Consider the following 12,475-nt stretch of genomic DNA (forward strand, 5'->3'; position numbering starts at 1 on the left):
GTCATAGCCAATGTTGGTGAAATAGCAGCAGTCAACATGACATTTACAGCCTCTGTTAGCAACTTGCCCGCCAAAGCACATTCATGTGGTTGCATTGTTTATTTTGGTTATTTGGCTCAGACAAGTAATGCGAATGAGAGAACAGCGCTGGGTGTGGGTCTCCCTTCTTGTCTTTCGTGCTTTTTGCGCTGTTCCCCTGTCGAGTACTAAGCCACACAGCGACGCAAATTCATGCCAAGTTTCCTTGTAAGGGCACCAGTTTAACAGCAATAATTTTATATTGGTACGGGGCTGACATTAAGGAAACAGACACTGCTACCAAACGCCTGACCACTATTAATTCAATGACATTCGCTCAAGCAGCGCGTTAGTCACCGATTGTTAGCATTGGCGGAAAGCAATCAATCGACGGTGCTAGTCGCTTGGCTATCTTATCACACTGCTTCCAACGATCGATCGTTTGCGCGCTGAGCTGGCAGCAAAGAATCTTTGCGTTGGAGGTTGCTTTTGCAAATCTTTTGTGTTGAAAAACTTGTAGATTGGTTCCATCTGCGCACGCTTTTCTCATTTATCCTGAGAATGGTTTTGCTCATCACATAACCACGTCTGACGAGAAACACACCCGCCGCTCACAGTAGGTACCAGACTTTGGCACTCTCCTCGTCGTAACTTCAGTTACAAGCAAAACAAAACATCATGGAGCAAACACACAGGATATTAGTTTGCAGCTGTGTGTCGGCGTGGTATCCTGTTTTCAGGCGACCACCCGGCTCACGACGTGAGCCTGAAGTGCGCGGCCATTGATGGAGCTTTGGTGTGACATGACTGTAGAAGAATAAAGCACAAGGCTGGGACAGAAAGAAGCGTACGAGGATGTCAACAAGAGCAGAGCTGTGTCTTTCTGAACAGCAAACTGTAGCGCAGCAGAGGACAGGACAACAGAATGGCGACACGCAGCAAGAGCGCTCATGTTGTGTGTCTCTGTTCTGTTGTCTCGTTCTCTCTTGCGCTACAGCTTGCTTTTCAAACTACCAACCAACAAGCCCAAAAAGACATGCTGTCTTTATCTCTCACAGGAATATTTGAAATTCACGTTTGACTTGTCACGTAAATAAAACGACTGCAAGGACACACATCATGTCAGGCATCATTTATTTGTCTTTGTGCATATTCTGCAGGATGTCTAGCAGCTTGTCATCTCGAATTTCGTTGCGCTTCATTATTTCGAGGCGCTCCCTCTGCATAGCAGGAGTTTCACTTTTGTGGCGCTCCATAGAGCAGCAAACGTGCCGTTGCTCATCTAGCAATTGTGCCAGAAGTTTTTCAGGAGCAGCCAGCCTTTTTTTCTCCGCAGCTGTTGTTGTTGGGGCTTCAGGTACTATTTCAGTAGCGGACTCCAGTGATGAGGCTTGCGCCTCACAAGAGTCTAAGCTTCCTTCAGGAAGCTGTGAATTTGTTCCAAGTTCCTGCAAATCGCCCACTCCGCCGTGCACCATGCCATTGAAGAGCTGAAGAAATAATAAAAAGTGATTGTTGTGTGAAAAAAAAGTGTAAGCATAAACCAACATCTCTGACTAAAATAAGCGCTCATGGCTTCTGCTACTTCTCTGACAGTAAATTTAGTATTTGTACTTTTACTCAGTGTTCCTAGCTCATTGATTTTTATACTGTTTTCAAACATGCATAAGAGCATGAACCAAGTTAGCAAAACCGGAATTTTGAGCCCGCAAACTACATGTTGCACAGAATGTGAATTTCACAGCCAGTGTATTGTACTATATCAACTCAACTGGTTGACACACGCATCGGTTACTACTGCATGCTGTAACGGTGCATACCTCCTCTGGAGAGGCACCATCAATGGCACTACAGACACTTTCCTCCATCAGGCTGGAATCATTTGCTGGAAGGGAGCCAAGGAAACGGTGGAGGTCCCAGTAAACTTCCATGGTATTCCCCCAGACCCAGTCTTGGTCCCCGTCCTGGTCAGTAGCCTGAAATGGAAGAAAAAAATGACGCCACAGGTTGATGCAATGTTTCCAGCAATATACAACCACAAGAACACTTTCTTTGTCGTTACAGAGAAATAAAGCAGTCCCAAAATGTTAATTCTGTGGCGTAACTGCTGCGACATCAAACTATTTTTGACCCGCCCCGGTGGCTTCGGATTTCGGCACAGAATCGAATCCCGCCAGTTCCGGCAGCATTTATATGGCGAACTGCAAAAACGTGCGAGCGCTGTACAACGTCATTGCACGTTAGAGAGCCTCCGGTGTTCGAAATGAATCCTGGGCTGTTCACAATGCCTTCTTCTAGTGGCCCACGTGCAGCTACGGGACAAACACAAATGCCAACAAAAGAATCCGACAAAATAAGACACGACGAATACACGAAATAATCCAGCTGCCAAAGGTAAACAGATGCACAATGAGGCTGTCAAGTAGAATAGAAATCGGCTTTGACCTGTACTTGTTGCACATGTTCTGTATTTTTTTCTTTACTTCCTTGGTGTTTTTGCGCAAGCCCACTGCACGTAGCCGTTCGGCGATGGTCATGTAAACCTTGAGATTTTATTTGGCGCCACGCAGGTCCGGCAAGACGTCCTCCCATTTGTTAATCAGGGCACGCGTCTCCTCGTCAGTCCACGTTGCCCGCTGGTTGCTTAGGCAGCCCTCCTCATTCTCGGCTGCCATATCTGCTGCCAGAGGAGATTAGTGTCTGCGGCACGCGTGGCAGAGCTTGCAGATGCGGTCACGCGAAGCGGCGGCAACACGGCGAGTTTGCGGTGAACAGATGCGGCGACACCGCAAACGCAGCGCACAAGTTTCAAAATAACCGCCGTGGTCAGCACGTGTAGCCTGTCGCACGTGTTCGGCCAAAGCATAAACACGAACTGAATGAAAATGGCGACGCCGCAGTGCCGCATCACGCTCGGGCCGTTGGTTGCGTATACGATAATTTTGTTCATTATTGTGCTGTTTCGCTTCTCGCTAAGCACAAATTATTTTGTGTTTAGCTGTTCAACAAGTAAAACGAACTTCTGTGTCCTTTTTTTATGCAATACATTCTGTACCATTCAAACCGCTGGCGGCGAGGCTACGCACTCGGCCAGCAAAGTGCGTTTCGTGAACGCACTCCGACCGGAGTGCACTCTTCTGCGAGTGACACTCCGATTGCGCCGTTTAGATTTGGCAAAGTGCACTTAAACCGAGTGACACTCTCCGTAAGTGCACTTAACTTGCCCGCTTGACAGGGGTATAACTTGCCCGCTTGACAGGGGTATTAGTTGTGAGGAGAAGCACACTTTAAGCATATTCTCCCTTCTGCGGGAGGTAGGTTTCGTAGTGTGAGTACTTAATAGTTGCCCTAAACGAGATGAGGACCTTAGTAAGGATGAACATCGTTGTAATTTATTATTAATTCCTCAGCGCTACCACGGCTAATAATTTATGCACTGGAGTATAGTATTAATAATGCTGTACTGTCTCTGTTATATAACCAAAACAATATTTCTGACGAAATCGTAGTCATCCGCGCCTCTGTGAAGTTTGGGGCAGAATTAGGTACCTTATTTCCATGAAATTCGTTTGTCTGTTAACTGGCCTCGCTTTGTCTACTGCGTTGTAGTACTCGCTAATCGCTGTATGTTCTTTTATATGTATTTGTTGATGTTCACAACTGCGCACTTTTAAAATCACGTGTTAACCGTCTTGTATAACGATGCGCGCAACATTTTGTCAACCTCCTCCAAGGCTGACAAAGTGCTGGAGGAGGCTGACAACCCTCACGTAATACTTCGTTTTTTTTTTTTTTGAACCTCTGAGGCTTGTGAATAAATAAGTAAATTACTGGGCGCGTGTCAGCCGGTAGTCGAACGCGTGCCCTTTCAACTCAGGCTGGCGCGTGACTGCAATCTCGCGCCTAGAGATTGCACCCTATCGAACACGTCACATATGGAGCAAGTTGTGCGAATTATGACGCACAGAGAGCCCACGCAAATGGAGGCACGGCTGTCGCCCCATAGCACCAGCAGATTACGGGCGACGAACTACGAGACTTTAGCTCGAAACTCCACGTGTAGTCGCCGTGTGGATCGACACGACTGCACTGACAACTCTATAGATAGTTTTGGTTGACGTCATCGTGGCCGCCATTTTGAGGTACCAGGAAGCCGCCAGAGCAAGATAAGGAACAGCACGATAGCGGGGCAGGCGCGTCTTGCACTGAGTTAAAAGTTGATAACAGTGATAGTCTAGTGAAAAAGAAGTCACCGTCAAAGAAGCAACAAAGTGTGCGGAGAGCTGATGTGTGGCACCGACGTCATCGTGGCCGCCATGTTTGGGTACTAGCACGGTTGAAAAGGTGCGCCTGTTACGTCACGTGAAAGCTATCTATATACGTCGCGTGAAAGTCATCTATATACGATTGTTCGCAGAGCGCCGGAACCACGCGCGGGACTTCATCAAGAGTCTCCGCCTGAATCAGTGGAGCGGCATCCTCATCATTTCCGGGGACGGGCTGCTTTACGAGGTATGCATCTAGCCATGTACCGTAGGGTTTCCTGGAAAACTTACTAGAGGGAACTCTGTCGCTGCCATCGCTCGGTTGTCATGGGAACGATGAGTAGTACACGGATTTGTCTAAACCTTCGTGCTTGTGGATTCAGACGTTCTTGTGACTTTGTTTTAGTACGCTTCGTCTGCTTTTATTGGCACAAATTTGCGAATGATCACCCCTTGTGACAGTGTCATATTTTCCCTAAACGCGCGAAGGCGATATCACTCTGCTCACGTGCATAATAATTGTCGATTGGTGCATTAGTAAACCGATATTTTATTGAACGTCATCAATTTGCACAGTCGCAAAACCGCTTGAAGCCAGAAGGTCGATGCGCGGTTGAGGCAAAGTTGTCTACTGCGCATCATTCCCACGCTGGCTGAAGCGCCGTGCTTGGAGCGGCTGTAGACACTAGCGCCAAAGTTCCCCCTAGTGGTACGTGCGGGAAACTATGTGGCCGTACCTTTATTGCACTGTTCCTCGGCGTTATATTTCGTTCACTTGCCCGTGGCCTCCCGCATGTAGCACCGCTATGGCTGCCAAACCACCAACCGCGTTGGAATGCATGGTTGACACTGTGCAGCTGTGCTAGTGTTGCCTTACCGAGCGTTCTTCACCCGCCGACGACGACGTTGCAGTCCCGTCTTCAGCTGTCCCTCTTTAGCTTCGGCATGCTAAGAGAGCCGTGGAAAAAATGACTTAAAGGTTGTGTCTATATAGCCATAGTGGCTATGTGGCTTTACAGTGGATTTACAGTGGCTAAAGGCGCCTCACTAAAGGGAGACGAACAGTTATGAAAGTCCCACGCATTCCGGAAATCGATGTTAGCGAAGCTTTTGCTTACACTTCGCTGGTGGCGACCAAATGACGTCATCGCTCGTGCCAACCAATCGGTGAGCGTCACTACCTCTCCTCCCGTCTTCTTCCTCTCGGCGCCGCACCTTTCCCTCTCCGTACCGATCGCACCCTCCTCTCCACATTTCCTCCGCCATTACCAGCACCGAACAAAGCACCAAACTCGCCCGACGCCACAAAGAACGTTTCACTTCTTCATTACGATAATTGATGTAGTGGTTGTCGGCCCATTTACAACGGGTGGACACAAGCAATGCCCTGGCCAAAAGTGTTGTGGAACTAGCGCCCTACTGTGTTAACAAAAGGGTCACCACGAGTTAACAAGTATGTTTAAGTGTACTCGGGATTACATTGGTTGAAGAAGTAGTAGCTTTGATATGTTAAGTCCACGCTCAAGCGTATGTTCGAGAGCTTCTGCGGACATCGTTGTGTTCTTACGAGCAGCAACATACCGGCGCTGCCCTTTCAACGCGCGTGTCGTGGAAAAGATATGCCCGCGACGATAACCGGAATTTATTTTGAAGACCTCTTAATACGGGCATATCTGCCATCGCTATCGGATTATCGATAATGGGAAGTGTTCGAATAACGACATCGACACCTACTTTAGTATTGCGAGGGAATGCCCTGTAGTCATTTCTTTATCGGCGCTAGCAAATCGTAGTTCACGTCTGCTGTATTCAGCTTCTCTCGTCTATATACGTCATGATGACCGAACAGTCGAGCCACACGCAACGCCCTGTGAAATTGAGCGATAGCAGTTTAAACCAGAACTTCTCTACTTTTCAGTCGTGACCCGCGCCTTGCAGTTTACGCATTGCTCTATTATCCAGCTTTGCAGTACAGTTCACGCTTAAAAAGGACACCTAACTAGTAATAAATGCGCCATCTCTACAATACTTCGCGATAACATTACCATCGCCTCGCGTCGGGCAGAGATCTACGCGTAAGAGCTAGATAATCTGTAGGCCTTCGTTGCATAACTGAGCTTTAACAGGTGACGATAGTGTATTCAGTGCAAGGCTTGGGAGCGGTTTAGCTTTTATTCCAAGAAATGGTTTCCCAATATAAAACACTGAAGTGACGTGGCTCTTCTTCCCTGCTGTCGACGTCAGTGTTTTATGCTTTTCTTGCAATGCGCATCCAACGAGCTCGGGCGGACATTCTCCTGTAATTGGTGTTCCGGAACGAATAGACAGTCTAAGCCCGAATATGAGACTGGTGATGACGTGGCATGTGTGGACAAACGTTGGGCCGCGTCATCCCTGTTGTCATCGTGTTCTTTTCGCGCTTCAACTGTATCCGTTACGTGTACAGTGGTCTCTGAGCTTCTCTCTGGCTGGGTCGTGACCTACCGCCCCTTGCACAATGCGCGTTCTTCTTCTTTCACTCCAGGTGTACAACGGCCTCATGGAGCGGCCCGACTGGGAGCTGGCCGTCAAGATACCCATCGGCATCATCCCCGGTGGATCGGGAAATGGCCTGGCGCGTACCATCAGCCACGCCGCCAAGTGAGAGCCTATATAACCCGTACCTCGTATCGACCCGGCCGTATTGCTTTCGGCGTTAGTGTCACCTTCGGCGTTAGTGTTAGCGCGTCGAAGTATAGCCGGTCGAAAGCATTCCTGGCACTGTGCGAGGTTGCTAGCTGGGCATAGCGCCAGAAACTCTGCCGGCCGTACACGACAGCGCATCCATTGCCGAATCAGCCAAATCTCGAGAAAGTCATTACATCCACGACAGCTTCTGCTCCGCGAGAAAGACAACACGCATAATCGAGGGCAGGTATAGTCAAAGAAAGCTTCACTTAAAAAACCCGGAGACTGTGTACTCAGCATGTTGTAATGACGTGTCAAGAAATTCACCTGGCCAAAACTGTACGGAACGTCCATCTTCCAGAGGCACTTGGGGAACAACAGGGGGGAGACGGTGCTGGGGTTGTTAGAGGCAAAAGCAACGTCGCAAAATGCTAGATCACACTAGATATGGTTACGCATAGTCCGCGGAGGCTAGGTGACTATCTTTTGCGATTCCGATTCAAAGGGGATGTAATTAGAGATCTTCATTATCATCTTCAAATGATCAATCATTCCATTCAGCCTTTCCTGGTACAGTTCGGCCTCTCCGTGAATCAGAATGCTGGATAAATGTCTGCAAGTTAGTATGGGACACGTTACATTCCCACGAACGCACCCCCTATTGTCTGAGTGCTGCAACAGGTTCCGCTACAGTGCCTGCGGCCACTGCACTGCACGCTAATACTGCGAAACAGCGTAGCGACCTTCTCTGGAAAACTACTGTCTCACGGTTGTATAAAAAGTTACAAGCAGAGATAAGGTGTCTCAGATAGGCTGGTCTACGTACGTTTCGAAAGGTGGACTCATCTTCGTCAAAGGCTGCCTTTGACGAAGATAGGTCCAAGATAGGTCGAAACGTAGACCAGCCTTTTCGAGGCACCTCATCCATGTTTGTAACTTTTAAGCAGGAAATGCTTGTAGAACCCGTTGTCGGCGACCTTCAAGTGACCTTGAGCCTAAAGCCAGAGCCGTTATCCGGGCACCTAAACCGAGAAACATGCCGGAAAGTTGCCAGAACAAAGCGAGATCATCCGGGCAACCACTCAAAAGTTAAGAAAATGCGGTCTCTGGCCCCCCAACCCTTTGTACAGGACCGCATCACATATGCTAGTTACTGCCCAAACAACATGCAAAAAATATTGCTTCCGAGTTTTCCCTCATGTTTGTTCACAATATCACTCAAGCTGTAACTTCTAGTACGCTGAAGTTTTATTTGTCATTTCCAATACCGACGTTCAGACGGCAGATACAGGCTACCATACACTCGATTGTTGTCTGTGGGCGCTCAGACAGGGTTGCCTGCGCTCTTTCCAACGCTAGCGGTCCGTGAGTTGGCCGCACGTGTACAGCCGACCACCTCGACGCGACAAGCAGAAAAAGTAGCGTCAGACACTGAGTGCACTCCACAGTTGGAAGAGGAAAAGCGGTTGAAGGCGGCGGCACCACAGGCAGCAAAAGACGGCATATGGTAGCCATTTCATGCTTACATCGACTCTCGATTACGGGAGAACAAGCATTTTTTTTTATACCATGGTGTGCTGCTTCACCGGTCCGGACCCCTTCTTGATTGTCTCACGGTTTGGCACGCAGTGAGCCTTACGTGAGCGATCCGATTCTGGCGTCCACGCTGGGCATCGCCAAGGGACGGGTGGCCCCTCTGGACCTGATGAAGGTGGAGACGCCGTCGGGACCGCTCTACTCGTTCCTGAACGTCGGCTGGGGCATCATGGCCGACATCGACATCGAGTCCGAGAAGCTGCGTGCCATCGGGGAGATACGCTTCACCCTGTGGGCCTTTTGGAGGGTCTTCAGTGAGTGGGCTATATGCTTCCTGTCCTCTCCGGTTTGTCACCTCTCCCCCCACCCCCCAGCTCCCCCCGTCCGTTTCGAAGGGGATGCCAGTGAATAATAACCTTCATCGTCAATGACGCAGCGTTCTGAAACAGGGACTCGACGCGGAAAATTTTTTGCAATTGAATTGAATAGTTTTCGAATAATGAACGGCCGTTTTCACTACTCTAAATTGATATTCGCATCCCTAGTATATGCTCATAGCGTTGACAAGCTTCTGTCATTGCATTATACGCGTTATGAAGCGTTGTTTATTTAAAGCACGAATGGAGCATTAGTACTAGATAAGCAGTTTATTCGCATACTCGGGGCTCATTGGTGATTGCGAACGGCATCGGTATAGCGAGCAAAAATCTGGCTCTCTTATAGCGACGCATAGCTTGCTTCACTACGTGTAACTTTTCGGGGTTTATACCTACTATGACCTCCGAAATCGGTTTTATTGCATTCTTGCTTCAATTTTATGCTTGATCGCGTGCAGTTAGTGGTATGAAATATTCGGAAACTATCCGAAAAAGTACTAGTATTTACGAATAGTGACATTTTGATTCGTTATTTTATCTCGAATACAGTCGACTTCCGTTAATTCGACCCTTGCGGGACCGCGAGGTTTGGTCGAATTATCCGTAAGTACGAATTAACAAACGGCGGTAGAATGAACCAGTTCAAATATTTTTTAATGCTCCGAGTAGTTCATTATGTCTTTTTGATTTTCGGTCTTGAAGTGCGACTCAACCGGCTTGCGCGGCGACGAGCGCCGACATCTTTAAACGCTGCATCCGTCTGACTGCAAGAAAAAGTAAAGATATGAAAAGAAAAGTAAAAGTAAAGTAAGACCACTTCACACCTAAGCAAACCGTAGCGCTGTCTGCTGAATTTATTGTTTTCCAGCCTTAGTGTACGCGGTGTGCACAAGGGGGCGCCTGTGGCGAGTCGAATAAACCGAAGCGGCATGCTTTCGTGTTCGAACTAAACGATATCGAGTGCTTTTTTTTTTTTTTTTTTTTGCAGCGAAGCTGTATACCTCTACCCCCCCAATGCATTTGTCGTGTCCGTGGACAAAAATAACCTCTTTCGTGAACCGATCCCGGGGGTAGTGCAATCGTAGGCTAAAATTAAAGCGACGATCAGCGCAAGCGTGGCAGGATGATGATGAGTGTCGTGAAGCCGAAAACGCGGCCAAGCGACGAAGGTACAGTGCAATCAATCGTTTCAAGGGGCCAAATTCAAAATTTCAGAATAAATTAATTTCTCGATTCAGAATTTGGATTTAGTTGCTCCGTGTGTGATCGACTGTGGTTCCAGGTCAAGTGCATTTCGCTTGTCCCTGACCCACTCTTTGTAGGTGCACAAAGTAGTGGTGCAAGCCAAGTTGCAGGCCGTTGAAGCGTCTTTGACTAACATTTAGGTAAAGTGCATGTGAATGTCGCATTGTGAATAATTTCAAGCCACGTCGCAATAGGTCATCGTTGTGGGTGTCGTTTACAGCTTCGCTGTCCAACCACCTTCACAACGTGGATTGGAGCCCTATTTTTTTTTTCATACCTCGGTTTCTCGCCGGGACTTTCCATGCGTTCGAATTAAGCGAAAAGTCGAATGAACCGAGTTCGAATTAACGAGAGTTGACTGTATTCGCACACCCCTATTTAGAACTCTCGTGCCTCGTCTCAGTTTTCGAGCGCCGCTTGCTCGTTCCGCAACGTTTTGTAGACCTGCGCACCTACCACGGCCGGATATCGTACCTGCCGGCCACCGAGAAGATGAAGGGCGGCAACGGAGTCATCTCGCGGCTGGTGACGTCACCGTCGTCGCGCAACGGGCCCTCGTCACCCCCTCCGCCCCGCAACCAGTCGTCGGGCGCCGACCTCGGTGAACTACGCGGCCAGAACGGCAACACGCGGACGTTTCACAGGTGGGTAGGCATTGTACGTATGCGCACTTTGTTGGTCCAAAAGCGTGATGTTACTTTCTTAGTGTTCCGCTGTTGTTAGCGCAAGCTAGATGCGGTTTTAATGAAATTAGTGTTCACAGGGTATGTAGCCACTAGGTGTGTGCCGCTCTTCAATGACAAAAAAAAATCATCAGAAACTTATCCAGCTCATTGCGGAATTGAACCCCCGTCATGTATGCTCAGACAATTTTGCCCGAATTCACACACGCGCCACGCGCAGACTTTGCGGCGGCAGCGCTAGATGGCGCAGCCTGTTCAGTGAGAAGAGCGAGAGAGGAAACCGACTGCATTCGTATATAACGCGTCTCTGTGACGGCAATACGGTGTGTCGCTAGATCAACGTCGACGTTCAACGTGAGATGGGTTCTGCCGCAATTTTAAAGGTCCTTTTTTAACTCTTTGTTGCTCTCTTCTAACTGCTTCTCCTATAAGTCGTTCCTCTTTCATAATCACATTTTCTTTCATCCGAAGAGCTTGCTTCAGTACCTGCTTTAGCGGTGAACGCTATTTCCTGCAAGTACATGAAGCAATAAAACTTTCGTTGGGGCTAGTTCCTTTATTCCGAAACTATACACAGATCTGCGCGTAAAAGCACGGATAATGACGGGACACGTACCACTGCGCGCGCCTGTCTTCATTGTACAGTATTTGCCGTTAGATGGAACACATGAGTCACCTGCAAATTCGTCCTTCTGACAAGTACAGAGACGCCCTGCTTCGCATAAAAAACGCATTGCCCGTAGCACTGGCGATTTTGCTAGATCCTTTGCAGTACATTCGCGTAGCTTTAGTAGGCATCTCGAACGCCAGCAAATCGAGGGCCGCACATTAGCGTTGTCACTGTAACAGTTGACCTGTACGTGTCCCTTCTTTGTCCATGTGTTAACGCCCTCTGCCCCCCCCCTCCCGTTTGTAACGTGAAGCACCACTTGGTTTATGTATTTAATTATTGTTCTTGGTGCGCTCCCATATCCAGGTCTGATAGCGCTCCGGAAGGCTACCGCACGGACGATTACGTGACGTCGCAGAACGAAGGGAACGACAGTGGCCTGGAGAGGGCTACGGGGCGCGCCGTGCCGGCTGGCACCGAGGACCACGCGACTCCTCTCACGGGCGAGGAGCTGCCGCCCGAGCTCGAACTGGTCGCCGACTCGGGCGTAGAGCGCGTGCCGGGTCCCAAGCCGCAGGCAAGCGAGACTTCCTTTCTACCTCCTTTCACTCGCCACGCGAAAGGAGCACCGTGGTGGCGCGGTCGCTATGGCGTCCTGCTGCACGAGCACGATGTCGCGGGTTCGATTCGCGGTCCCGGCGTCCTCATCTCGTCGGGGGTGAAATGTAAAACGAAACGCTCGTGCACGTAACTTAGGTGCAAGTGAAAGAACCCCAGAAGGTCGGAATTTATCCCCAGCCCTTCACTATGGCGCATCTCATGGCCCCAATAGTGCTGCGGGATATTAAACCCCACGAATCGATCATTGTTAAAGTAGGCAAAGGGAATTAGTCGCTGTAACTTGGAGACAAATGTATCAACAGTGGTCCAACAAGGGAAGCTTCGAACCAGAGCCAACAATCGTTTGACAAGGGTACCCGTCTTCGTCGGGAGCCCTGGCGAAACACCCCGATTCTGCTGCTCAAAGCAGTGACTCCGGACTTTGGGCCATAGAAGTATATTATAGGTCGTGAC

General features: G+C 49.0%; 2 protein-coding genes across 2 annotated transcripts; one reads left to right on the top strand and one right to left on the bottom strand.

The window, feature by feature from the left end:
* Window positions 1–1,151: 1,151 nt before the first annotated feature.
* On the bottom strand, window positions 1,152–2,428 carry LOC125943467 (uncharacterized). The gene is made up of 2 exons (XM_049662799.1): window positions 1,839–2,428; window positions 1,152–1,508 (listed from the first exon to the last, which is right to left on the bottom strand). The coding sequence occupies exons 1-2, from the start codon at window positions 1,947–1,949 to the stop codon at window positions 1,152–1,154; spliced, it is 468 nt and encodes a 155-aa protein (XP_049518756.1). The 5' UTR covers window positions 1,950–2,428.
* A 1,877-nt stretch (window positions 2,429–4,305) lies between these two features.
* Window positions 4,306–12,180, top strand: LOC119440191 (uncharacterized; the record flags this gene model as incomplete). The annotated part of the gene is made up of 5 exons (XM_037705122.2): window positions 4,306–4,530; window positions 6,808–6,923; window positions 8,580–8,800; window positions 10,551–10,752; window positions 11,768–12,180. Coding segments are annotated over 5 exons (1,149 nt in total), but the record flags the coding sequence as incomplete, so codon positions are not given.
* Window positions 12,181–12,475: the final 295 nt, after the last annotated feature.

This window comes from Dermacentor silvarum, chromosome 2, assembly GCF_013339745.2.
Source record: "Dermacentor silvarum isolate Dsil-2018 chromosome 2, BIME_Dsil_1.4, whole genome shotgun sequence".
NCBI classification, from domain to species: Eukaryota; Metazoa; Arthropoda; class Arachnida; order Ixodida; family Ixodidae; genus Dermacentor; species Dermacentor silvarum.

Excerpts from the sequence above, each read along its gene's own strand:
- LOC125943467 (XM_049662799.1), bottom strand. The coding sequence starts at position 1,949 with ATGGAAGTTTACTGGGACCTCCACCGTTTCCTTGGCTCCCTTCCAGCA. Across the intron at positions 1,509-1,838 it reads ATGGTGCCTCTCCAGAGGAG|CTCTTCAATGGCATGGTGCA; the intron begins GTATGCACCGTT and ends TTATTTCTTCAG.